Below are 27,401 nucleotides of genomic sequence, written 5' to 3'. Positions count from 1 at the left end.
GAGGCGAGTCGTGGCGAAGCTGCCGGCCGGGCGAGTCCAGGTGAGGAGAAGGCGCTGGGGCTGGCGCAGGGCGCGCGGGTCTGGGTCGGCTGCTGAGGGATTGAGAGTCCGCGAGGGAGGGGGGGGGCAGCTCGCCGCCGCCTTGCCTCTGTGTGAGGATTAGGCGCAGCCGTCTTGCGTGGCTCTTTCTCGAGCGCAAGATGAGCACGCGGGGGGATGAGTTGAGGCAAGTTCCCGGCACCGGCGGGTGAGTCACGCTTTGGACCCGGCAGCGCTGCCTCTCCTTGCCCGCGAAGACAGGCTGGCCCGGGGCGTGAGGGAGCAGCAGGTCCTGCAATAGGCGGCGAGCGAGCCTCTTGGGTGCCTCTTCATAGCTGCCAAGTTTTCGCTTTTCTCGCGAGGAAGCCTATTCAGCATAAGGGAAAATCCCTGTAAAAAAGGGATAACTTGGCAGCTATGGTGCCTCTTCCAAGGGTCGCGGCGGAGGAGACCGGCCGGGTTCCTCTCGCCTCCGCTGCGAGCTTCGCCGTTGCCTTTCCTTGCGCCTTTGAAGGGGGCAAATCAGCAGGTGGAGAAAGGGAAAGGGAGCTTGCTTCAGCTGCAATCCTTTCTGAGCAGCCCTGACAAGCACACACACAGAGAAGCCATCCCTCTGCAGAGGCATCTCCTTTAGGCAGGTTGCTGCCAGTCTTGAATGGGTGGAGAGCTGTTTCTCTTTTTTTCAGCAGCCTGCCTTGACGGACACTTTTCTGAAATGGGCTTCAGAGGCCCTTTATGAAGTTGACCTGAGTGGATTTAGAAACACGCAAGAATCCAGCAGGATCCAAACAGGTTAGAAACCTAATCTGGTTTCCGACTGGAACCTGTTAATATCCTCTCAAGTTCTCTACTTTGAACAAACTACAGTTTTTTTACCCCTTTGAAGATTTTTCAGATTTTTCACTAAAGTGGGCAAAAGGACAGCAGGCAAGATACCTCCTTTTCAAAGGAGCACCTTCTATCTATAGAATCAAGGGATCGCTTTTAACAAGTTGCTAGTCCTTGTGATGTTCAGAGAGAGGGAAATCACCAGCTACGGCAATCTCAGTTTTTTTAAATTCCACCTTTACCTGTTAGACTCCGTTGGCAACAACCCATCTCCAAATGGCATATTTAATTCTCCTCGCTTTATGAATACTAACTGATCTCCCCCAATGCAAGGCCTGTCTTTGGAAATGGCAGTATTTGGCATATGATGTGTAACTTATTTCTGTCTATTCCAAATGCAGCTGACTCCATAGGTTTGGTCCAGTAATTTGGGGAGGGAGGCAGCTTCACATAGAGTTAAAAACATAGGATGGTATTCAACCAGCTCAGAATGGACTCATTGAAATTAACGTGCAAGACCAAGGTCAATTAATTTCCATGGATCTACTCCCATTTAAAATCACTTGAATACTCCCCATTGGATTGTATCCTTCAAAGACATGTGCTGGAAACTATTTGCCTTCCAGATGTTGCTGAAGCACAACTCCCATCAGTCCCGGCAAGAATGCCCAATGGCCTGGGATGTTGGGAGTTGTACCTCAACAACATTTGGAGGCCCAAAAGTTTAGCACATCTGATGCAATTCACATCTTAACCTAAATCCATTGATTTCAGTGGGTCTCTTCTGAGTATGACAGCTTGGTAGGTGTGGGCAATTTAAATCCACCCTTCCTAAAACAAGAATCAAGTGATTCTCGTCCTTGATGGCTAGCATGTTAAGTCTTCGCTCGGATCTCTTAAGTGATTCATGGGTGATTTTTTGGCAGTACATTTAAAGTTCAAGCATGCCCATTACATTCCCTCTGGTCCTGGTGTTAAGTGAGCCTTGGCTTCTTTTGTTCCTTCATGTTTCTCACAGAGTTAAAGTACTTGTTTGCTATTTTGGTGCAATGTGTAAATGGGACATTGTTGACTTTACTGCATATTTTCTGGATGATGGTAACTATGAGGTGCTGAGTGAACTTTCCTTGTTAACTTTCTCTTGCCTTGGTTTTGACCACTCCTACACCTGGAGGGGAACCAGTTGAACTACCAGTATGGCTTGCCTTTCTCTTGAATGTGGCCTGCATAGATTGTGAATGTGGCCAACATGGATATTGTGTGCTGGACATTCAGAAGTTCTAGTTTCTAAATCAATGATTATCAGAAGCAGAATGGTTTTTATTGGATTTATCATTTGTCCTAAACCATAAGGTTCCAGGTTACAACAGTATTTTTTTATATAATCTGTTAAAACAGTTTGCAATCAGGATATATATTTGGAGTGACAAAGGCCAGGGTAAAAAGGTGAAAGTAGTGTGGGAGTCTATTGTGAGTTGCATTCTTATTATGAATGTTCTTACTTCCAATTCTAAAATTCGATTATGCTAGCTTTTATCCAGAATTGAAGTGCAAGCTCTAAGATTGCGGTGGTTTATTGCTCTTCACTTTTATGTCGCAAGTGACCTGCTAATGATGTTAATAAAGGCTTAAAAATTAAAAACAAACTAGTGACTCACTTGATAGTGATATTCATTTTAATAATATTAATTGAAACTGTGTATGCGGGGGTCTTAGTTTGCTTTTAAGCATCACCTTTCTAAAACGAATGTCTGCTTCTGGCTTATTTAGCAAAGCACTGCGTGTGCTGACGGAATAAACAACACAAATAAATAAATTAAGGTCCAAGGCTAAGTGCAAAGCTATAATTTCTTGTAACTCCTTTGTAAAGTTTGTGTAACTATTTTCTGATGTTGCTGAATAGGGCAGTTGGATTTGGTCTATCCATCCTGGGCTCTGGTTTGTCTGCACGTGTTGGATGTAAGGAGGTATGTCAATTTAGGATGCGTTAGGTCCTCACATGACTATGTGACTGTATTATTTGGCCTGGGCATGCTGGATTCTATGGGCAGAAGTTCCACTTACATGTGATATTCAATCATTGTAGATAAGCTGGGTGAGGTTTAGGCAATGTGTGTTGAAGGGAGCTGAGCCTGGTGGTTGCAATCCTGATGCCGTGCTGCACATTCCGTACATCCGTTAATTTGGGGTAAAGGACTTGATGCTTCCAAACTATTAACCCAATAGTGCTTTTCTGAAAGTCTGTTATCAATACAGCATAGATATGGATTGTGGCTAACACCGCTGTTAGCTGCTTCCCAAACCAGCAGTTGGAACACAGTGGATGCAGAATAAATGCGAGTACTCCAGAATTCAAGAACCTTTTAAAAAAATAATATAAAAAATCATGTTTGAAATTGTTGTGTCAGAATTTAAACTTCAAGAGTCAGTGCTGAATTGGTAGGTGCTAGGCCTTAAGAATTGCCACACACACACACACACACACACACACACAGAGAGAGAGAGAGAGAGAGAGAGAGAGAGAGAAAGTAGAGCTACATTTGGAAGAGCACTGTGTGTATTTCATGGGTGCCAACTCCCTGGGGCCCTGGGTGCTCGAGCACCCACAAAATTCCCTATGAAGGGGCTAGGCACCCACAAATTTGGATGCAAGGGCCATGCATGCTGCATGACACCCATGACCCCGGGCACCCATGGTCACGGCGAATGAGAGATAATCTGGAATTTCTAATTGTAATCCAATTGTAATCCAAGATATTTGCAATCCAATTTGTTTTAATATGTTGTAGTCCAATTTCCAAATTAGGAATTTCAAGAGATATGTTTCCAAAAGTGCCAGATAATGTTGGAAAGTTGCTTGCTGGCAGATAATATTGCAATAAAACCCTGGTCTTCCGTAAACACTTTTAATCCAACCCAGCTCTAGCTGTTCCAGGGTCTTTTCCCTTCCTGGGACATTCCTCCCCCAAAATAGGTGGAGAATTGTCCTGCTAGCTTCGGTTTGTGCCTCCAAATTCTAGGGTTTAAAGTTTTAATTCCTGTATTTCCAAGCCTCACTTTAAACAGGAGGGTTTTTTGTTTTGTTTTTTGTTTGCTGCTCTGCCAGGTATCACTCAGTCTGTCAAATTGTATCTCTGCTCAGCTGTCAACTTGTATTTCAAAGTTGCTCTATTGACAAATAACCAAACAGAATTGTATCCAATATGTATCCAAAAGAAGGGAAGTCTCTTATATTCAAAGTTGCTAAATTGTCTCCATTAGCTGCTACTACTGTGCTCTGCTCCCATTCACAAAAAAATCCCCTTTGCTGAGCCTGTCCGCAGAAAATGGAAGCTGACTTAATTAATTTAGGCCCAATTTCTTCTTTAAAGCTTTAATTTGGTCTTTACCTCTAATCAGAAAATCCGCTGCTTACGGTGACGGCATGTGCCTTCAGCTGAAGGGTACGGTGAAGCTCCAGCCTCTTCCCCTTCTCCCTTCGCAGAACGGTGATGGGTAGATGTGGGTCGCACTCCGCTGGACCCTTAGACCCCCCCCACTTGCACGCACCCCCAAGAGCCCTTACAGCTAGAACTGTCATCCCTTAAGCGGACAACACAGAGCGTGCCGCCATTGCCTCCGCAGCAAACCGGAAGTTCTGGGGGCATTTGTACGTTTCATTTATTTACAACTAAATACTACTACACTGCTGTTTGATTTCAGGTGGCTTACAATCATCTAACATCCCAGTAACACAGCACAGTAAGCAATACCTCATTATCCAAGGTTGACCGATTTTAACTTTAATCCTGCTTTGTGCCATTTTTTATTAGGAAAGAAATTAGACTGCAAGTCTTGTAAATTTGTCACGCCTCTCTTAAAAACTGGTGCCACATTGGTTGCCTTCCAACCCTCCTGTGAGGATTTTGAATTTAAAGACATTTTACATTTTTAGCATTAGATGACCAACTGCTTCACATTTTTATGTTATTTATGAACTCCTCATGCTATCCAGACCGAGGGTTGGCTTTTAATGTGGTGTTTAGCCCTAGAATTTTAATCGTATTTTTATCCAACATCCTTTGCAGAGAAATCAGAAGCAAATATTCTGTTTCTCTCCAAAGTCCTTTTCAAAATTGTGTTTTCTAATGGTCTGACACTCCCAGGCTCGCTCACTGCTTGTGATTTTAAAGAAATTTGTATCTCTCCCCCCCCCCCCCCCCCGTGCCTATAACAATATGCTCAAATATCATCTCATGTGCCTCACTGGTAACTTGTTTTAGGAGAGCTTATTTTCTCTTTTTTGTTCTCTTTATTTGGATGAGACTTGCACTTTTTAAAGAAAAGAGTATTTGCTTTTGCAGCTCTATTGATGCGCATTACTAACCACACGAACATTCTGTTGGGCGTCTTTCTTAATCCGTGGTGTGCCCTCCAGACAAGCTTTAAATAACCTCCAAGACTCCTGAATACTTTCCCTTTCAACTTCCTTATAATGCATCTCCACCATTTGGAGGAATTTTCCTCTCTTTAAATTAAATGTGACCCTGTTGAACCTTGTTGGTGGCTTCTCACTCCCATTTAAGTTGATTTGATAGCACTGTAGTTACTGTTCCATGCTAGTTTGGAAGCATCTTCGTCTTGTACCAGATCCGAAGTATCTCCAAGAATGAAGGACCTCTCAATTTCAGCTGTATAGAACAAGGGTCAGCAAACTTTTTCAGCAGGGGGCTGGTCCACTGTCCCTCAGACCTTGTAGGGGGCCCGGACTATATTTTGAAAAAATAAATAAATGAACGAATTCCTATGCCCCACAAACAACCCAGAGTTGCATTTCAAATAAAAGGACACATTCTACTCATGTAAAAACACGCTGATTTCCGGACTGTCCGCAGGCCAGATTTAGAAGACGATTGGGCCAGATTTGGCCCCTGGGCCTTAGTTTGCCTACTGTTAGAGAACCTTCCTACAGGGAGCCTCCCCCCACCCTGCTGACCAGCACTTCACCCAGCGAGAGCAGCAGCAGTGGGTCAGGTGGGGGGAATGAGGAAGTTAGTGGGATGGAGGAAGCAAGGCTCAGTGATGTGGGAGAGCCCTTGTGCCGCCTTGACCAAGAGGTGGAGGGGAACAGGCAGCCCCTTCCGGCGCCTGAATTAAGGTGCGCCACTAAACATAAGGTTGGGAGGAGGCGTTTTGGAGTGCCCAAGCTCTTATGCTGGCCACGCAGCAGGAAACGTCCACTCCCGGATTCTGCGAGTGATAGGAGGTCATATTTTCTGCTATCTCTGCACTGTAAATATTATGCACAATAAAACCGTTAAAGACAAGTACAGACTTGGGCATCTTTACTCAAGAGTAGCCGCAACAACACCATTACACCTACCCCTGGTATAGGATGAAACTTGACAGAAAATCTAATTTTGTTTATTCTGGTCAACAAGAAAAACAATGCTAGCAGAATTTATTCTTATTATCCACTTCCAAGGAGAATAGATCGTCTAAGTATCCCTATTTTCCAGGAACAGTCCTGGATTTACAGAAGCCATCCCGATTTCTGATTTGATCCTGGAATCCCCCACTTTTCCTTAGGTTGCCCCTATTTTCATCGGAGAAATGTTGGAGGGAATAGGACATCCCCAGGGCTTTTTAAAGCCAGAACTCACCAGAACTGAGTTCTGGCACTTCTAAGGTGGGCGCCATGGCCATTCTAAGAGAACAAAGTGAGTTCCAGCACTACTTTTTCTATAGCACTGGATGTTCCTATTTTCATTGGTGAAATGTTGGCAGGGACGCATCTGTTTACATCGGAGAAATGTTGGATGGTATGGTATCGTGAAGGCCAAACTGCCTAACGTATACAGCATGTTTAGCAGTGACCACTACTTTCCCCCAGAAAAAGCAACGATGTGAAATCTCCCATGCAGCACATTTGCAACTCTTGTGAATGTAGAATATTGGGGGAGGAGCTAATGAAGTGTCATGATCAGCTGTGGAATGTTGTTTGTGGCAGTACGTCTTCCGAGGTAGTGTTTTTCAACCTGGTGCCCTCCAGATGTGATTTTGGTGATGGTTGAGCTGTTGATGCAGTCTAGAAATTACTGATATCTCTCAATTTTTGAATGTATATGTATGGCAGAAGCCAAGCTTGACATGAACTTTCAAATAGCTGCTTGCTTGGTGGGGAGTATCACTTTTAAAAACCCTTTCAACCCTCTGATGTAAATTAGGCTGAGAGAAGGACACACATAGGGTCCAGGATCTGAAACCAAATTCATTTCATTCATCAGGTGATCAAACAGGGTTCTTTATGAAATGTTTCTTCTTTTACACCACTGGTGGCTGGTAGGTAAGTGTGGCTGTACTAGTTATTTTTGTGGGCTTCATGTTTATTTGACTTTCTTCTAAATGCAATAGTCCTAGCATTGAATATGTTATCCTTCTCCCTTTATACATATGGTGAACATTTTGGCTGTAGCAGAGAATTTTAGAAAGCTATTGCAGACCTGAATATCTTTCCTTTCCTTTGCCAGCAGAAGATGATATCTGCGTTGCAGCTCTTATGCTGGATCTGCCTGGCTTATTCTTCGTCCAGTATTTGTAAGTCAAATTTATGTTTCTTATTTGTTTGTTTGCTTGCTTGCATTAGCAACACTACAGTGGATGTAATCATACTACCATCTAGTTTCTCTACAAAGTTACACAAAGATAAGTGCCACTTCCATGAGGGGCTGGTTTGCTTGCTTTATTTTGCAGGTGCATAGCTCTTACTTTATTTCTGCCTGCTTGCTTAATTACACTGAGAATGCGCGAACTTGAAAAGCACAGGTGAAAAACAGTGCATATGAGGGAATATGAAGGCTGTGTCTGTGGTCTGTAGTGCTTCGCTTGTATGTATATGCACCACTAGTTAACCTATCGTCAAGTGCTGAACATCCATCACAGTTTTCTATCTCTCCCTCTACCCGCCATGATGTGTAAAGTCAACTGGGGTTGCAATTTCTCAAAATGCAGCACATTTCCTAACAAAAATGGGAAGAGCTGTTTTTAAATCCATTTATTCTTCAAAAAAACCTTTTAATTTTGTGTTTTATATATTCAGTCATGCTGGCTCTTGCCTGTATATACTTAGATACTGTAGTGCCTCTTCCTTTGTTCAGTGAATGGAATATTCAGAGGTGAACTTCTCATGAACCCTTCTAGAAAATCTCAAGCAAAATTCCTCTCATCTCAAAACTCTTAAAGAAGCAGCAGATGCGCCAACACTCAAGTGTAGCAATGGATAATCCAATAACGAGACGGGAGACAAGGCTGAGTTCCCCAAAGGCCAGCCCCGGGCGGAGCTCAGGAGCCTATATTTTTTGACAGCAACTTTGACAGCTAATGATTAACTTGCAATGCAGATTCCAACCAATTACAGGAGTGTAGCCTCATGCATAGTAATGACTGGGTACATGTCACTTCCTGCCAACACCCAAAATTTCCGCCATGAAGGAAGTGGTGAACTGCACATCCCACACATCATGTACCTGTCACATGCCTGCTCTTCACACATCCCCCTCGTTTCCATCTTGTGACCCTCAGTACTTTTCCAAGACTCTACCTGTATACCATTGCTTCTTCCTGACCCAAGTGTGACCCATCCTGGTCTTCTCCTGTCAAGCCTGATTCAGCCAGATCTATCCCAATATTTCCAGATCCACCAAGCCCCATCCAGTGTAACTGACCTATGCCTTTACCTCCTGACCTGTCATTGTACTGGCTTGCCAGTATTACACTTCCTAATCCTAGAGGATCAGCGGGTGTGCCACGCCACTTTCCTAAATCAACCCCACACTCAAAATTACATTAAATTGCCGTATTTTACATCACCAGCGATTATATTTTGTTTGATAATGAATGGGACTCTTCACTGTGTTTCTGTTAAGAAGCTGAATTGCAGTCTCAATTAAATCTTGCCTGTTTTGCATTAAGAATGTATCAGATGTGTATTGCATAGTGTTATGCTTGCATTTCTAAGATTCTGAGAGCTGTGTTGCACAAGCTGTGATTTGCAGATACTCATATACGAGCCCCCTCTCCTGCCCCCCCCAGCCAATTCCATGTTAGGGCCCTGTTGCATTCTCTATGCCTGCAATCCTAACCCTACTTACTTTGGAGTACACCTTGCTCCTGAGTAGATGTGGTTAGGATTTGGCTGTTCGGGAATGAAATAGGGTCAAATAACAACCCTGCCTTTGCAAGGCTGCCTTATCTGTTGCTTGCAGTCTTTCCATGTTCCAGGCCAGAGGAAGGGAGCCTTTCTCAAAAGCCTCCAGTCAGATTTTCCTGCTGAAGCAGTTGCCAGATAAATAGGAGGAGAGAGTTTTCCACCCTGGGTTTGGGGTGGGGAATACGGGGGGAGATGCAGGTAACCTGACAATTCAGCACTTCAGATTCAATTGGAGCTGGAGAATGATTTGGGGGGAGGCGGGGAAAGTGCTGTTGTTTCATAATGCATCCAAGCATTCATTGGACAAATTCATACTACTAGTTGGATGAGTTCGTACTAGCTAGATAGTAAGTTTGGGCAGCATTGCTAATTGCAAGGCACAAGGAAGAAAGGCAGAGTTGGCACAGGTGAGGCTAGGCACACAGTGGAATGATGGAGAGCTGTGCTGTGAATTTTCAGGCTTACTGCAAGTGTATCTGTTTGCACAAGCGAAGTACATCATTTGTCACAGTGATAAGCACACATTATATGCAATTTATTCATTAGGTGTACGCTTAGCGACCAATGTGCGTGCAGGAGAGCCTGGGGCCATCTGCTGTCCACTGCTGTCTTCTAAACAATCCAGTTACTCTGTGACTTGGTACATAAATGGTAGTGATATACCCATAACTACGGATAATTACAGCAGGATCCATCAACGAGGAGACAGGCTTTGGTTTAGCCCTGCAATGATAGAAGACTCGGGATTTTATGAGTGTCGCATTCAGTAAGTTTCTGCAAAGTTCTTTCCCCCCCCCTTCAATTGAATGTAACTGTTAGGTTCTATAGTTCTGACTTGAGTGAGTTCAGCAACGATAGGGAAACATAAATTTAGAATTTTGCCCGTTTTGTCTTAACAATTTCTTTTGGACTTCAGTTGTGTAATGTTGAAGTGAGAAGCAGTCTGTAGGCTGTGTATATACTCCAGGGCCGGCTCTAAGGCAAGGCTGGGTGGCACAGGGCGCCAGGGTGCCGGGCCGCCAGGGGCACAGGGCGCCAGCGGCACGGTGCGCTGTGCCCGCCAGACAGCCATGGTGGGAAATGGGGCAGGGGGAGGCGCTGGAGCGATCTTCGCACCACAGCGCCAGGGTGGCCGATATGCTTAAGATGGCCCTGATAAACCCTACTGAGCAGACCGACTTCTTTGAAATAAAACATGCATTGGAGACGACTACATTTTCCCCCCCTATGTGTTTAGTAAAATTGATACAGGAGGTAAATTTTATTTCTCTCCAGTCACTGTAGTTTCTTTAAAGCCTGATGCACACCGTTTGGAGATAACAGGGAACTGTTGCTGAATGCAATCCATGCTCTTTGCTCGGATGGTAGTGTATGATGCAGGGGGATGGGAGAAGGGGTTAGCATGCAGCCAACATGTTTGCATGTGGTTTCAGCCATGATTTGTGAAGATGGCCATCTGAACATGACTTCAGTCATGCCCCTAACAACCTATAGTTTTCAGGCTAAAAAATACAATTCTTGGGGGGGGAAAAGAGTGTCTCTGTAAGTGGTGCACAGTGGGATGACTTCTTTCTGTGCACCCCAAATTCTGCCCCACAGGATCCGTCAACGGGAAGCTGTGTTGCACAAGTGGAGGTCTGTAGTGCATGTGAAATGGCAGCATTGGCTACAATCCAATATAAACAAAAGGATCATTTTTGCTTCCCCCCCCCAGTAATTTTTTTAGAACTGTTACACCATGTTATTCCAGCTAATTCTGGCATTTTATAAACACCATGAAACTAAACCTCCTGGCCACAGTGTTGCCTCTTAAGCCATCCCTTACACATTTTTATATTCTGTCCTTCGTATATTTTCTTCTTCTTCTACTTCCTGGAACAACAAACTAACAATAAACAGCCAGACACTTCTAGAGTGTTATTATTTTGAGCTTGTTCTTGTCTGCTGAATTGTGATCCAATTCCACATCTTACTATTCCAAAAAGTGCACCCAGATCTGGTTATGCTCATGATGTTTTTCTAATCATTAAATGCTGATATAATGCCAGTATCCTGTGGGTATCTCTTAATAATTAATAGATGTGCTGATATCCCCTTTTTCATAACAGAAATTCAACAAGAGATAGGAAGGAACTTCGTGTTTTCAAAAACGATGATGGTTTATGCTATAATAGAAATTACGTTTATCCACAAAGAATACATTTGCACAATACTGGAAAGTTGACATGTCCCGACCTCCAGAATTTTGAAAGTGAAAGGACTCCACTTCATTGGTTCAAGGTTGGTGTGAGAAAATAAATGAGTGTAGTTCCCCCCCCCTATTTTGTCTGAGAGGGTGAAATTTGTGTTGTTCTATTTCCTCAAGTCTCTGTTGATTTGTCACCACAGGGGCTTGTAATTGTGGAGGTATAGTTTGTTGAAGTTTCTGGTTATTTGAACCCCTAGGTACCTGAAGCCTGGGAAGGTTCTAAACCAATCTCCCCCACCTCTAGTGTCATGAATGATAATACTACTTTGGTAATAATACCTTTTTGTGCATGGAGATAAATCCTTATTTGCAACTCTCCATTCCCTCCCAACAGTTGTCCTTAGCTTTGTGAGTCTGCATTCTGTGGGTTACATTTCTCCGCTTTTTATTGTGCCAGTCTGTGTTTGGGTTCTGTAAACCAGGCATAGGCAAACTCTGGCCCTCCAGATGTTTTGGAACTACAATTCCCATCATCCCTAGCTAACAGGACCAGTGGTCAGGGATGATGGGAGTTGTAGTCTCAAAACATCTGGAGGGCCGGAGTTTGCCCATGCCTGCTGTAAATGAACAAAGTTTGTTGCCTTCAGCTTTTAATAATATTTTTCCTTCCTCTTTTTATATTTCAGGCATGCACTCCTGGATTACCTGAAGATGGGAGATTTAGCCATTTTGAGGATTTCCTTGCAATTAAAAATGCAACGGAGAAAGACAAAGGAGTGTATTTATGCCAGCTGACATACACCTATCTGGGAAGGCAATTGAATGTATCTCGTGCCATTAGTCTAACTCTTTTTGGTAAGTTTGTAAGAGGGAAGCAGGGAAAGGCCACCTCCCAGCCTGCTCTGGCTAGACTTTCCCTCCCCACTCCTACCAGTTCAGTTTTGGCTGGTCCATTAGAGCAAATGGAACACTGTCCCACTAATTCAGTCTTCATTCCCTTAAGATCATCTGCCTTCCTTCTTCCTTGCATCCAGACCATATCCTCTGCTTCCTCCTCCTTAATCTCAGGGTTGCCACTACTTAGCAGGGGGAGGATAGGGGCAAACAGAATTTGTTGGCATTGCCTGTCATTGGCTTGTGGTTTTACCTACTGTTGGCCTTCATCCCTTCTGCTCCACCAGTCCCAATGGGAGCTAGCTGACATTGTACAGGTCCACGTATCAGCAAATAAGAAAACTATTCCTTTTTGCCAGCTGCCCTGTGAGAACCTTTTTTTTTTTTTTTTAATTTTAAAAGTCATCTTTATTTCAATCCTTTAAAATACGATACATCAAAAAACAACAACACAACAAAAAATAATAATAATAATAATCCTTAATAATAGTAATAATATCAAACTTCACAATTTACATCTACTAATAAAGCATAAGAAAAAGAAAAGAAAGAACAAAAAAGAGAACTGAATAAAAATTACTTCCAGATCACAACACATCGCTTAACTTTCCCTTTCCCTTCACTTGCGATTCCTTACTTCAAAGTAATATATGCCTCTATATTAGAAACTTTATTTTAATTACTCTTCTTATTCTCTATGTTATTTCCCAAGGCTATCTAATTTAAACAGACCATCAGTTCCGTTTTTATATCTCTTTTTTTAAAATATTCTTCCACCCTCTCCCATTCCCCTTTAGATTTTTGTTTTGGAATATTTCTGATCGCTGCTGTCATCTTCTCCATATTCATAAATTCTATTAATTTTAACTGCCACTCCTGAATTGTGGGTACTTCTTTTTTTCTCCATTTCTGAGCTACCAATAATCTAGCTGCCGCACACGCATATAAGAAAATATTTTTCCTGTCATTTGGCATATTATCTGGTAATATGCTTAATAAAAAATATTCTGGCTTCTTCCCAAAAGTGATTTTCAACATTTTTTTTAATTCATCATATATATTTCCCCAGAATTTAAATATTTCTTTGCATCCCCACCAGCAATGAAAATAGTTCCCTCCTTTGGCATCACATTTCCAACAATTATCATTTTCATTCTTATATATTATTGCTAATTTTTGTGGGGTCAGATGCCATCTATATACCAATTTGAGCATATTCTCTTTTATGCCCATACAGGCTGTGAATCTCATTGAGTTTTTCCACAAATTATCCCATTGTATTTTGTAAATTGGTCTCCCCAAATCCTGGGCCCACTTTGTCATTGTCTCTTTTATTTCTTCGTCTTTTAATTCCCATTCGAGGAGAAATTTATAAATTTTTGATAATGGTTTCGTATTATTCTCCAATAATAATTCTTGTAATTTTGACTTCCCTTTCCCGAATCCTATTTGCTGATGTTTTTTAAAAAGGCTTTGTATTTGGTGGTACTGCAGCCAGCTATTGCAATACGGTTTAATCTCTTCATAAGGTCGTAACTTCCATTGCTCATCTTCTCTAATTAATAAATTCTGATACGTCAGCCATCTCTTGTTTGTACCTTTCCCTCCAATTGATGTCATCTCGAGGGGGGATGCCCACCATGGTGTTTGGGGTTCTAGTAATGGTCTAAATTCTTGCCAAATTTTAAATAATGATTTTTTCGTCACATGATTAGCAAATTGTCTATATTTCTCTTTTTCTTCCTGGAGTAAATAGGTGTGCCATCCGGCCACATTTCTAAATCCCTCCAGTTCTAGGAGTTCCTCGTCCTCCATAACTATCCAGTCCTTAAGCCAGCACATACATGCGGACGCATAATATAGCCTTAAATCGGGGACCCCCCATCCTCCTCTTTCTTTGATGTCTGTAAGTAATTTATATTGTATTCGTGGTTTTTCCCCCAGCCAGATAAATTTACTTAACTCCTTCCTCCAACCTTCAAAAATATCTTTTTTCCCCAAAATGGGTAACATCTGGAATAGGAATAGAATTCTAGGTAAGATTGACATCTTAATTGTAGCAATTCTACCTGAAAATGATAAATTCAAATCTTTCCATCTTTCCAAATCCTTTCTAATTTCCCTCCAAACTTTCCCATAGTTATTCTCATATAACTCAATGTTGTTTATACTAATTACTATGCCTAAATATTTAAATTTCTTCACCACCTCCCAATCCAATTCCGATTTCAATTTGGTCATTTCTACTTGTCTTATGTTTTTGAGCATTACCTTTGTTTTATTCCCATTTATTTTTAACCCTGATACTCCCTCAAAAACTTTTAATACTTTTTTCAAATTTCCAATTGACTCCTTCGGTTCCTCCAACATAACAATCATATCATCTGCGAATGCCTTTATCTTGAATTTTTTATCTCTTACTTTTATTCCCTCAATTTTGGTATCCTTTTTAATATCCCTCAATAGAAATTCTATTGATAATATAAATAATAATGGTGATAAGGGGCAGCCCTGTCGCGTTCCTTTCTCTATCTTAAATTCCTCTAACACCTCCCCATTTAGGATTAATTTAGCTGATTGTTTATTATAAATTGAATTAATTCCTCTCATGAATCTTCCTCCAAGTCCAATTTCTTTCAATGACCTTTTCATAAAATCCCATGATAGAGAATCGAATGCTTTCTCTATATCCAAGAAAACCAGGGCTGCTTTCTTCCCTGGTGACCAATCTAGATATTCCAATAAATCAATTAAAATCCTGACATTCTTTGACATTTTTCTCCCCGGGAGGAACCCTTGTTGATCTTGCCCAATGATCCTATTCAATATTTTCTTTAATCTATTTGCCAATATATCTGTAAAAATTTTATAATCTACATTGAGTAATGAAATCGGTCTAAAATCCCCTACCTGTCTGCCTTCATCTTCGCCTTTAGGAATTAATATCACATACGCCTCTTGCCACGATTTAGGTATAGATCCTTTATCCATAATATCATTTATTACCTTTTGGAGGGTTTCGCCTAATTCTTCCTTAAATATTTTGTAATGTCTACTTGATAAGCCATCCGTCCCCGGTGATTTTCCTAGTTTCAATTTTTTTATTGCTTCATATATCTCTTGTTTTGTTACCGGTTTATTAAGCAATTCTTCTTCCTTTTCTATAATCTGAAATTCCTTCCTCTTCGCAAAATAGTTGTCCAAATTTCCCCCCCCCTATTTTCTTTTCCTCATATAATTTCCTATAATAAGAATTAAAACATTTTTGTATTTCCTCAAGCTTCCTCAACTTCCCTCCTTTATACATTATCTCTGTAATTAATCTTTCTTTTTGGTTTTTCCTTAATTTCCATGCTAATAATTTCCCTACCTTATCTCCCCATTCAAAATTTCTTTGTTTAGACCACCTTATTTTGTTTTCAATTTCTTGACTTACCAATATTGAGAGTTCCTTTTGCAACACCTTTAATCTCATCAACTTTTTTTCATCCCTTGGATCTTTTACCAATTCTTTTTCCATTTCTTTAATTTCCTCTTTAATTTTCCCCATATTTTTTTCCCTTTCTCTTTTCACTTTGCTTTTTTGCTGAATATATAATCCCCTCACGAAGGCCTTACCTGCGTCCCATGTTGTCGCTAGCTCCACCTCCTCTGACACATTAACTTTGTAAAATTCCTCTAATAATTTTTTAACTTTTTTGATAAAATCTTCATCATTTAATATCCTTTCATCCATCCTCCATCTATAATTTCTCGTACCTTTCTTTTTTATTTTCACCATTATTTGATTGTGGTCGGTTATTGACTTAGCTAATATCTCACTTTTAGCTACGTTCTGTGCCAACCCAGGTGAGAGCCATATCATGTCAATTCTGGAGGCAGTCTTTTTTGCTCCTGAAAAATAAGTAAATTTTCTCTCTTTGGGGTTTTCCCTCCTCCAAACATCTTCTAAATTATAATTATGAATTAAATTTAAGAAAACCTCTGGCAACCTTCCTCTGTCTCCTCTCCTCTTCCCCGATCTATCTAAATCATTTTGTATAACTCCGTTAAAATCTCCTAGAAAAATTATCTCCTCATCTGATATGTGCTCCCCCATCTTCTTTCCCAATTTCTTGAAAAATTCCTTTTTACACCCATTTGGAGCATAAATATTCACTACACAAACCTTTCCTTTTGGCAAGTACAGACGCACCCCAACCATTCTCCCTTCGTCGTCTTGGAATAATTTTTCTGCTTTAATCTTTGGTTTGACATAGATGACTACTCCTCTTTTCTTCTTTTTATGTGATGAAACAAATTCCTCACCTAATCTTTTATTTATCAATACTCTTTCATGTTTCTGGGATACGTGGGTTTCCTGGAAACACATAATATCCCATGTACCTTTTTTAATTATATGTTCTACTTTATTTCTTTTCAATTTATCATTTAAACCATTAACATTCCAGGAGATGATATTAAGATCCATTTCTTTATTAATTTTATTAAAATAAAAATCACCAAATTTTCAAATTTCGAAAGGAAAAAAAATATTGAAATTCAAATTCGACAATTTCCCAGATTTCCCGCCCGGGATCTGGTTTAGAGGAGTGTGTCTGTACTTCTTCCGAGTCCTACCAAGAAAAAAAATTTCTGAGGTTATTTTCACAATCTCTTATTCTATGGGTTACCCTTTTATAATTAAATTCCCCAAGATAGAAGCAGAGGGGGGAAAGCGAGAAAGAAGAGAAGAGAAGAGACAGGAAAGCTGTTCTTTAAACAATGAGTGCTCCCCCCCCTTCCAAAGTGGGAGAAGCCACCCCCCCTCCTTTGAGAGAATTACGCTTTTAATATTACTTATTTTAATTTTACTTTGTTATAGGAGAGATGCAGTAGTTCTTAAGAAAATTAGTCACTTTGCTGAATTTAATTTTCGTCTTCCTCCTTGTCTTCTTCCAGTTCTTTAAATAATTCTTTCTTGTTTCTGTTGCAGAACTTCTCCGCCCCGTCCACCGTTCTGAAAGTTCTTTTCCTTCCTCTGAAAGTAAAAGTGATTCCTTCAGGGTACTCCCATGTAAACCAAATCCCTTGTTTCCTTAGGGCATCTGTCACTGCTTTGTACCCCTGCCTCTTGAGCCTGAGCCTCCTCGGAATCTCTTTAAATATGGCCACCGTTCTTCCTTCAAATTGCAAATTATTTTGCTTTTTCTTCTGTAAGATCCTATCCTTGAGCAGCATCGAGTTCAGGAATATCATAACGTCTCCCGGACCTTTAAAGTTTTTCGCTTTGTCCACTTTTACTCTGTAGATTTTATCTATGTCCAGGCTCAGATCTTCTTCTCTTACTTGTAGCCATTCTGCTAGGCCTTTTATCATTTTCTCCTCTATCTGTTCGTTTGACGATTCCGGGACGCCTCTTACTCTCAAAACCAGCTCTTTCTGCCTCATCTCCAGAAGAGCTATTTGATCCTCCAGGTCTTCTTGTCTCTTTCTCAGCTTTTGTGTCATTTCATCCTCTTTCTCTCTCTCTGCCCTCAGGTCTTTATTTTCTGCAGCTATTTTTTTAATTGCTTCATCTTGTTTCTCTACCTTTGTGTTTATGTCCTTCACTGCTTTATCCAGCTCTTTATTCTTACTATGTAAATCTTTCATCTGACCAGTCAGTTCTGCTATCATTCTAGAGTTTCCTTCTACTTTGGTCTCCAATGAATCTAGTTTCTCATTTAAGGTTTTATTCATTTCTATTATCAGTTCTTTTATATCCGATAAAGCTTCATTTTCCCCTGCATTTGGATTTGCCATTGTGATTGACTGTCTCCTTGTTGTGCTCCCTGTCGCTGCTGTGGAATTTACTGTATTTTCTTGATGGCATCTTACATGCAGATATTTGTGGGGCTTTTAAAATGTAGTTTAGTTTTATTTGTAAAATGCGTTGGAAGAGTTTATATCCTGAAAGATGGGGTATAAAGAAGTATATACACACACACACACACACACACACACATATACATATACTGTATATGGTTCTTGATATTTTATTGGCTAGGACTGCCACATGTCCGAGTATTCCTAAAAATACTATTGGTACGCTACAGAATGTAGGTTATCTAATAATGCCACAAATTCATCATAAATGCATTGTTAAAACAAACGTGTTTTGTTCCTGAACAGCATTGGGCAAGATCATATTTTTGTTGTTGCATTCCTTTGTCCTTTTGCTCCCATGATGCTTCTGTTGAACACTTAAAGTGGTATTTGACCTCTGGCTGCTTTTGGAGTTAATGTTCAGTTAAGTGTAATCTATGTTAGGTTCCAAAAGTCTGTCTTTTCTAGAGAGGAGTCTTGAATCTTAACGAAAAGTATTGTGACATAAATGTGCAGAACATTTGCATCAAGATAGTCTGATTTTGTTCAGGAGTATTAATAGCATTTGTGATGTACTTGCATGTAATGTCCGGTCAAGATGCAAATATTTTGGATTGTAGCCAATAATTGCACAAGTGAAGACAGCTTGCACCAATCAGTCTCCCACCCCCTGCAGTTCCTTGAAAAGCCTCTTCAGAGGGTTTTCTGGGAAGGTTTATCAGGAGGTGAAGGGGAAGATTGGTTGCACAAACTGCCATCTGTTGGTGCAACCACTAGGTATAAACCTTTGTTTCTAGGCTTCCAATAAATGTTTTACTTGTACAATAGGCATCCCCAAACTTCGGCCCTCCAGATGTTTTGGACTACAATCCCCATCTTCCCTGACCACTGGTCCTGTTAGCTAGGGATCATGGGAGTTGTAGGCCAAAACATCTGGAGGGCCGCAGTTTGGGGATGCCTGCTGTACAGCATCGGGATATGCACCATGAAGCGACTTTTTCTAATGAGTAGTGAAATAAGTGGTTGCTAATGGATGACAGTCTGCAGTAACAAGAAAATATATCAAGAACTTCCTAGCACAGCAACGTGTAATAGATTGTGCAACAATGATTTGTTGTTTCTGGTAACACTTCTTTCCATTGTTAGGGCCTCCAAAGAGAATACCTCTGGACATCATTTATCCAAACAATAATTCAGTCGAAGTAGAACTTGGTAAGCAACTACTGCACTTAATATGAAACTATTTTTTCTTTTTCTATTAAATACCTTTTTAAAATTGATTTTCACCCCCCATACCCTTTACATAGTTTCGTGTTAAAATATTTTACAATTAATAATTTTTCCTTCATTAATACAAATCTTATTTCATACATTACGTTTCACAATCAATCAAGTTTAACATTTGTATTATCATATCATTCCTTTTGTTGACTTCCATTCTTCCTTTGCTGTCTTTTTATTTCAAGTTTATCTCACGCATTATTATCTTTATATATTTATATAATTGCATTATACCATTTGTTTCCTCTCTACTGATCTTATCTTTTTGAGTTTCATGTTGTTTTCTCAATATGGAATTTCTTCCATTCCCTGTCAAATACTTCGTCTCCTTGATGCCTAATTTTCCCTGTTAATTTGGCTATTCCTGCATATTCTGTTATTTTTTTGCCACCAGTTTTCTATTGAGGGTATTTGGTGTTGCTTCCAAACCTGGGCTAACAACAATCTTGCCCCTGTTGTGGCATACAAAAAGAGTTTTTGGTCGTTCTTTTTGACATCCTCCGCTACCATCCCCAACAAGAAAGCTTCAGGTCTTTTCTTAAAGGTGTACTTACAGATTTTCTTTAGTTCATTATATATTCCCCCCCCCCGAAATCCTTAACCACATGTGGAAAAAATCTCCTTCTTCTTTCCCACACTTCCAGCAGCTCTTATTGCCTGTTTTACACATTCTAAACAGTTTAGATCAGGCTTCCCCAAACTTCGGCCCTCCAGATGTTTTGGACTACAATTCCCATCATCCCTGTCCACTGGTCCTGTTAGCTAGGGATCATGGGAGTTGTAGGCCAAAACATCTGGAGGGCCGCAGTTTGGGGATGCCTGGTTTAGATGGTGTGAGGTACCATCTATACATCATCTTGTATAGATTTTCCTTTAGCAACATGCATGCTGTGAATTTTATTCCAGAGGTTCATAATTTAATCCATTTGTCATACTCTATGTTGTACCCTATGACTATTGCCCACCTTGTCATCACTACCTTGACCTCTTCATCTTTGGTGTGCCACTCTAGTAGGAATTCATATATTTTTGATAAAGGTTTCACATTGCTTTGCACCAAGATTTTGTCTATTTCTGAGCTTTGATGTTCAGATCCTTTTATTTTATTATCTTTTGAATATATGTCATGTACTTGATGTACATGAAACTATTTTTTAATAGTCCTAAACTACATTCTTGAAGCTACGAACATGAGTTTGACCAAACTGCAGGAGGCAGTGGAAGACAGGAGTGCCTGGCGTGCTATGGTACATGGGGTCACGAAGAGTCAGACACGACTAAACAACAACAAAACTACATTCTAACAGTTTCTGTTATTTGCAATTATTATTTCATGTTTTTAGGGTCCAGTATTGCCGTGACCTGTAATGCCTCATCGGGTATTTGGGACGAACCATATGTATCCTGGAACCTTGAGGATAACTCTACTCAGGATTTAAAAGCAACACTCACACAGTCTCTGTAAATACTAACTCAATTTCCTTTGGTCTTTGGAATTGGGACAAGTTGGGGGGTTACTTGATGGGACTAGACATTGAAATCATTGTAAGGAGGCAATGTGTTGCCTTCCAAATGTTGTGGACAGCCTGGCCTGGCCTGACCAATGATCAAGGATTAATTTTATAATAATTATTATACTTTTATTTATACTCTGCCTTTTCCCCCCTGAGAGGGAAATACAGGTGGCATACAGGTAAAAATAAGAACAGCTAAAAACATATTAAAAACAACCATTAAAAACAATTAAACATTGTTAGAATATATATCCTATTAAAATCAAACAGCTAATTACAATAAAGAAAACAGCATGGCACCACAGCTCTTTCATTAAAGGCAGTCAATTCCCAAAAGACTGTTGGAACAAGGAAGTATTCACCTGCTGGCAGAAGGATAACAAGAAGGGAACAAGTTTAATTTCTCTAGGGAGGGAGTTGCAAAGTCTGGGAGCAGACACTAAGAAGGCCGTCTTCTGTGTAATTTGGATACTGGGATGATTCATAGTGAAACTGAAGGAATGTGGCTTTTTGCTGAAACCAGGAAATTTAATAATTCTCCCCAACATTTAAGCACAGTTTCTCTATCTTTAATCCTTGTGGCTTTGTTCAAGAAAAGTGTGTCACAACACCATACAAATCAGCCCTGTTAAACTTTAATATTTCTTATTTTTTTCTGCTTTTTTATGCCATCAGGGATAAGTCACCTAATGGAGAACTTCAGCTAGTGAGAGAAAAGTTTAATATTTCTGTAGTGAAACCTAAACACTACAAAAAATACTACTGCACTGTATGGTCTATTAGAACTGCTCAAAGAGTTGTATACATCATGCTAAAACCCCCAGGTAAGTTTTTTTACATATAGGATGCTGTTGTGCAGCCTCATGTTGTGTGGTTTTCTGTTGTACACACAGCTAGTGCAACAAGTGAAAGGGACAAAGCAGGCATCAGAAACACGCTTGGTAACATTTGTTTTAGAATACTTTTTAAAAAAATGCTTCTATTTGGGCAGGCAATATTATGGGAAAGAATTGTAGCCATAGGTGTCCACAGGAATTTTTCCGGGGTGGTGGAAGTCAAATGCTGAAAGCAGCTGGGTGGGCTTTGGGAAGGTGGCAGGAGGGCTCTTGGACCCTGTGGGATTATCATGCCACCCTCTCCAGGCTGGGCACAAACTTCCTGGGCTTTGGGAAGGATGTGCCAGGTCTGAGTACTTCATTACTCTAATTTACCAGGAACATTTAGGGTACTAGCCTTGTCTCCCTAGTCAATGCAATTCTGGGCTGCATCAATAGGAGTATAGCATCTAGATCAAGGGAAGTAATAGTACCACTGTATTCTGCTCTGGTCAGACCTCACCTGGAGTACTGTGTCCAGTTCTGGGCACCACAGTTCAAGAAGGATACTGACAAGGTGTCCAGAAGAGGGCAACCAAAATGGTCAAAGGCCTGCAAACGATACCTTATGAGGAACGGCTTAGGGAGCTGGGTATGTTTAGCCTGGAGAAGAGAAGGTTAAGGGGTGATATGATAGCCATGTTCAAATATATAAAAGGATGTCATATAGAGGAGGGAGAAAGGTTGTTTTCTGCTGCTCCAGAGAAGCGGACACGGAGCAATGGATTCAAACTACAAGAAAGAAGATTCCACCTAAACATTAGGAAGAACTTCCTGACAGTAAGAGCTGTTCGACAGTGGAATTTGCTGCCAAGAAGTGTGGTGGAGTCTCCTTCTTTGGAGGTCTTTAAGCAGAGTCTTGACAGCCATATGTCAAGAATGCTTTGATGGTGTTTCCTGCTTGGCAGGGGGTTGGACTGGATGGCCCTTGTGGTCTCTTCCAACTCTATGATTCTATGATTCCACTGACCCACACGCCAGTGTTACAGTCCTGGTCTTCTCACCTCAAAATTGCTATTGTAGAGCTGGAAAAGGTTCAGAAAAGGGCAAGCAAAACGATCAAGGGGGTGGAGCAATTCCCCTATGATGGAACATGGCAGCACCTGGGACTTTTAAGTTTAGATGAAAATTATTCCCGATGTGGATATGTTTTCTCATAAGGCGAGAGGCTGGAGACATCCAATGAAGCTGAACATTAGAAGATTCTAGATAGGGAAAAGACAAGTACAACTATTCACACATAGTTAAACTATGGAGCCTGCTCCTACAGGAAGCAGTGATGGCCACCAAGCAAGATGGCTTTAAAGGAGGATTAGACAAATTCTTGGAGGAGAGGACCATCAGGGGTTACTAGCCATGATTGCCGTGCTCTGCCTCCACAGTTGGAGGCAACGGTGCTTCTGAATACCAGTTGCTGCAAACCACAGAAGGGGAGAGTACTCTTGGGCTTGACTCCTGCTTGCAAGTTTCCCCACTGGTATCTGGTCGGCCACTGTGAGAACAGGATGCTGGACTGCATGGGCCATTGGCCTGATTCAGAGCCATCTTCTTATGTGGGCATGAACTTCTTACGCAATCTGTCGCCATGACACTGTGCATTATTATTTATTTGCCTCGCTTTTCTTTCACTTCTTGTTTTACCTTTGCCAATACAGCTCGAAACTTTCAGGGTTATTTGATTGGAGGTCTTGTTTCCCCGCTTCTTGTTATACTGGCAGCTCTGCTCATCTACAAGTTTTTCAAAGTTGACATTGTGCTTTGGTATCGGGAGTCCTGCCAGGTTCTTCTCGGTAAAAGAGGTAAGTCTGCTGCTGTATTTTCAATAGCTTGATGCCATCTAGTGGCCAATGAGAAACAAAAGGGTTTCTCTTCCCCATCATTTCTAAATTTCGCTGTACCTTGGTTCTTAAACTTCATCTGTTCCAGAAGTCCATTCCAAAACCAAAGTGTTCCAAAACCAAGGTGCGCTTTCCCATAAAAAGTAATGCAAAATGGATTAATTTGTTCCAGACTTTTAAAAACAACCCCTAAAACAGCAAATTAACATGAATTTTGCTATCGAACAAGACCATTGACCCATAAAATGAAAGCAATAAACAATGTACTGCAGTCACACAATCAATCAATAAATCAATCAATCAGTAGCTGAACTGGGTTCCACACAGTCACAAAAACAAAACAAAAAATCTGCAGAAAACAAAAACGCAAAATAAATGGCAAAAACAGACAGACCTCAGTGTAACACTCAAAATGGAAGTGTGGCACTCAGATCGGAAGCGTAACACTCAAAATGGAGCATGTTTGGCTTCCAAAAAAAGTTCGCAAACCGGAACACTTTCTTCCAGGTTTGGAGTGTTTGGGTTCCAAGTTGTTTGAGTACCAAGGCGTTTGAGAACCAAGGTACCACTGTAACAAGGAGTCAATGCTTGAAGGCTTCCAGGAGGGATTATGTTGCACTCACCATTTCTGCCTATGCTTTTTTTTATATATAAAAAAAGGGAGGGATTGGAATGCTTTGCCTAGTTTCAGCTGAGAGGCAGTGATAGTATAGCGACCCTTATTATATTATCCTCCAGACCTTGTTGGAATGCAGCTGCCATGACTGACCATTGGCTATGCTAGCTGTTCAGCAACATCTAGAAGACCATGCATATGTTTAATAAGAAGCAGTTACTTGTTCTTTTTTGATTTCATTGGTATTATTTGTCTCTTGGTTCTTTTAACAGCTAATGGTATAAAAAAAGATAGGTGAAAATTTCTCAGTCTTGTCAGAAGCCACCCAGAGTAGCTGGGGGAACCCAGTCCAATGGGCAGGGTACAACTAATATATCTATCTATCTATCTATCTATCTATCTATCTATCATCTATCTATCTATCTATCTATCTATCTATCTATCTATCTATCTATCTATATCTATATCATCTATTTGATATAGTCAAACACATAGTGGTGGTTCACACACTAAGTCTCCAGCAACAGGAAAGAACGAGATATCGTTTCCTTTAGGAAAACTTAGAAAGCACAATGTTTCTAAACTACATTTACCTTTCTCTAGTTTCAGACGAGAAGCTCTACGATGCATATGTGTTGTATCCCAAAAATTTAGCCAACTGTGCATATTCATCTGATATCTTTGTCCTGAAAGCATTGCCTGAAGTCTTAGAAAAGCAATGTGGCTATAAGCTCTTTATATGTGGAAGGGATGATCTGCCAGGGCAAGGTATGTATATTAAAGAAGTGTGTTTACGTTTGATAGAGCATTGTTCGGAGACAACCTCCGTGGTAAACCACTTGAAATTATGATTGCATCTCAGCTGCTTGTAAAAGGTCCAAAGATCACTCCTTGGCATTTCCATTTAAAAAGATCAGATACAAGCCATGGTCCTGGAGCAAGGTCTGAGGGCATACATTATTCGGCCACCTTGCTGAAGCTAAGCAGGCTTGGTTCTGGTCAGTGCCTGGACAGGAGACCAGTTAGGTACCCATTGCATGTCACTTTATTTACTTCACTTTTAAAGCTGGGGGCAACGCTCAACCCTGTGTGGGTTAGAGCCCATACTTTGCACGCAGAAGGTCCCAGTTTCCATCTTTGGCAGTTCCATGTAGGCTAAGATTGCTGAAACCTTGGAGAGCTGCTGCTAGTATAGGCAAGACTTAGCTAATTGGACTAATGGCTTGACTCTGTATATAGCAGCTTCATGTGTTGATTTAAATGTGTATGTGGTTTTCCTCCACATTTGTGGTTCTAGATCATCATAATGCCCACCCCAATCCCTTCTTAATCATTATTCCAGGCCTTTTCCTTGACCCAGTTTCTTCCTTTTTCTTGACATTTCATCTTGCTTCTTGGATTTTTCAGTGATAATCCTCTGGCTTCTCTTATGTCTCTCTCACCTCTACCTTTGGAGAGACACTTTCATGTATTGCCTTGAGGACTCCCTTTTGTCTTCACTTTTTTTAAAAAAAGGTTCTGTCCCAGGCCTCTCGGCTGTGGAATTCCCCTGCCTGACTACCACTTTGTCTTAACCTTCAACAATGTTGTCCACTCTGCTTGTAACACATCTGGGTATTTTCTTACCCATGCATTTCATTCATCATTTCTTCTTCTGCTTTCCCTCTCCTATGTCAGTCTGAGTGGGAAATGCATAGCCTCTTCTGAGGGTTACCTGTCAGGTAAGAATTGTAAACGTTGCCTGTTCCACCTGCCATAAGGATGGGAGACAAAGAAAATGAAGACTAAGGCTGGGTTTACATAATTGACTGCTGGTTGGCTTTTCCTGAATTAGATATTTCTTCATGAAAACAAAAGTCTTAATGTTTAATTTATAAACAAATTTAGTTGTACATATGATTCCTTAGTTAACCTATTCTGATCCTTCCTTGTACCTGCAGCGCTGGTCAGCGTTGCTGACGAAACTCTGAAGCAATGCAGAAGAGTGATCATTGTGTTGGTACCGGATTCATCCTGCTTCAGCGCGCAGAGACTGACCTCTGAGCATGAAATTGCAATGTACAGCGCTCTTATTCGGGATGGAGTTAAAGTGATACTGATTGAGCTGGATAAAATAAAAGACTATGACAACATGCCGGAATCATTAAAATACCTTAAACAAAAACATGGAGTGCTCAGGTGGAAAGAGGGTCTTTCGGAGAAATCTCAAAGGGCATCAACAAAGTTTTGGAAAAATGTAAGGTACCAAATGCCAGCCAGCCAAAGACCACCTTCCTCGGAGTTTCGTTTGCTGCCAGTACTTTTTAACTCTTCTTGGGTACCAGAAGGGCCATAACAAGACCACATATGCACTGTTCTCTTGAACATGTTCAAACAAGGGGCGCAAGGCATGGTTCCAGGTGTGCTGCATGAATAACCCTAGAAAGTGGGTGTTGAGAGTTGCAATTCCTAGGAAGGTCTACTTTTGATCACTTGGGAAGAGCCTTCTCTACCAGGATGCGATCAGCCACGGATGAAGAAAGCTTTCGGTTTGGTTCAGCGAGTTCCTTGGACAAGTGGCAAAATGTGAATGCTGGAGCCAAAAATTGTTTTACAGAGGAAGGAAGCGAATGTGAAGGAAACTGTGTGTCCACCCCCCCCCCCCATGTGCAGACTTTATACATAGTCAGGTTTTAATCTGAAACATAAGGGCTCACTTGGAACAGCAATTCTAGCTTGTTTCACTTGCTCAATACCTGTTCGTCCCCCTTTTAAAGGATAATTCCATATACTATGCATATTATTACGGTATCTCCCAAGGAGAAAAACAGTAAGAGAGCACCATATTTTTTGGGTGGATTGTCTTACCAGTGAGCAGATGCAAAAGCAAGTGAATTCTCTATGATTTATTCACATTTTAATTAAATTGTAATGCCATAGTCTTTAATGCAGCAAAAAAAAATCACACGAGTGACTTTAAGTGAAGTTATTAGATGGTAATTATTTTTTTACACTTCTGAAAGGATTATTTGCATAATGTTTCGAAATGGCCAAACATTTGCAAACTCACGAGCACTTTAACTGTATCTCTATACTGTAATATGAAATGTTTCACATTATTTTTAGAGTGCATTCTCTGGTGTGGAAGCCCAGATTTGACTTTTTAAATCTCAACCAAATATGTAAGGCTAGAAAGTGGCATCATCTTTTTTTTTGTACAACTGTGTAATTATTTCTATAGGTGAAATAATTTTGTTGTAATTATGTCATAATTCATTTAACTTGCAAATACACTGATTCCTATGATTTTTTTA

General features: G+C 40.7%; 1 protein-coding gene across 22 annotated transcripts; it reads left to right on the top strand.

Moving 5' to 3' along the window:
* IL1R1 (interleukin 1 receptor type 1) lies at positions 1-27,401 on the top strand. Of its 22 annotated transcripts, none has more exons than XM_088667603.1 (13): positions 1-247; positions 729-831; positions 2,771-2,834; positions 7,380-7,443; positions 9,602-9,821; positions 11,164-11,335; positions 11,930-12,098; positions 19,131-19,196; positions 20,609-20,726; positions 21,455-21,603; positions 23,310-23,453; positions 24,712-24,876; positions 26,049-27,401. In XM_088667603.1, the coding sequence occupies exons 4-13, from the start codon at positions 7,383-7,385 to the stop codon at positions 26,441-26,443; spliced, it is 1,659 nt and encodes a 552-aa protein (XP_088523729.1). In that variant the 5' UTR covers positions 1-247; positions 729-831; positions 2,771-2,834; positions 7,380-7,382; the 3' UTR covers positions 26,444-27,401. The 22 variants fall into 22 exon arrangements, with proteins under 22 accessions (XP_088523729.1, XP_088523730.1, XP_060129399.2 ...); XM_088667604.1 differs by having other exon boundaries at positions 726-831; XM_060273416.2 differs by lacking the exon at positions 2,771-2,834 and having other exon boundaries at positions 1-40.

Source organism: Zootoca vivipara, chromosome 4 (genome assembly GCF_965207765.1).
Source record: "Zootoca vivipara chromosome 4, rZooViv2.hap1.1, whole genome shotgun sequence".
NCBI lineage: Eukaryota > Metazoa > Chordata > Lepidosauria > Squamata > Lacertidae > Zootoca > Zootoca vivipara.
Note: the sequence above shows the minus strand (reverse complement) of the source record. Positions and strands in the feature narration are given on the sequence as shown.

Bases quoted from the DNA above. Each gene is read 5' to 3' on its own strand.
- IL1R1 (XM_035115232.3), top strand. From the start codon at position 7,383: ATGATATCTGCGTTGCAGCTCTTATGCTGGATCTGCCTGGCTTATTCT. The intron at 9,822-11,163 runs GTAAGTTTCTGC...TTTTCATAACAG, and splicing joins TTTTATGAGTGTCGCATTCA to AAATTCAACAAGAGATAGGA. The intron at 24,877-26,048 runs GTATGTATATTA...TTGTACCTGCAG, and splicing joins GGATGATCTGCCAGGGCAAG to CGCTGGTCAGCGTTGCTGAC.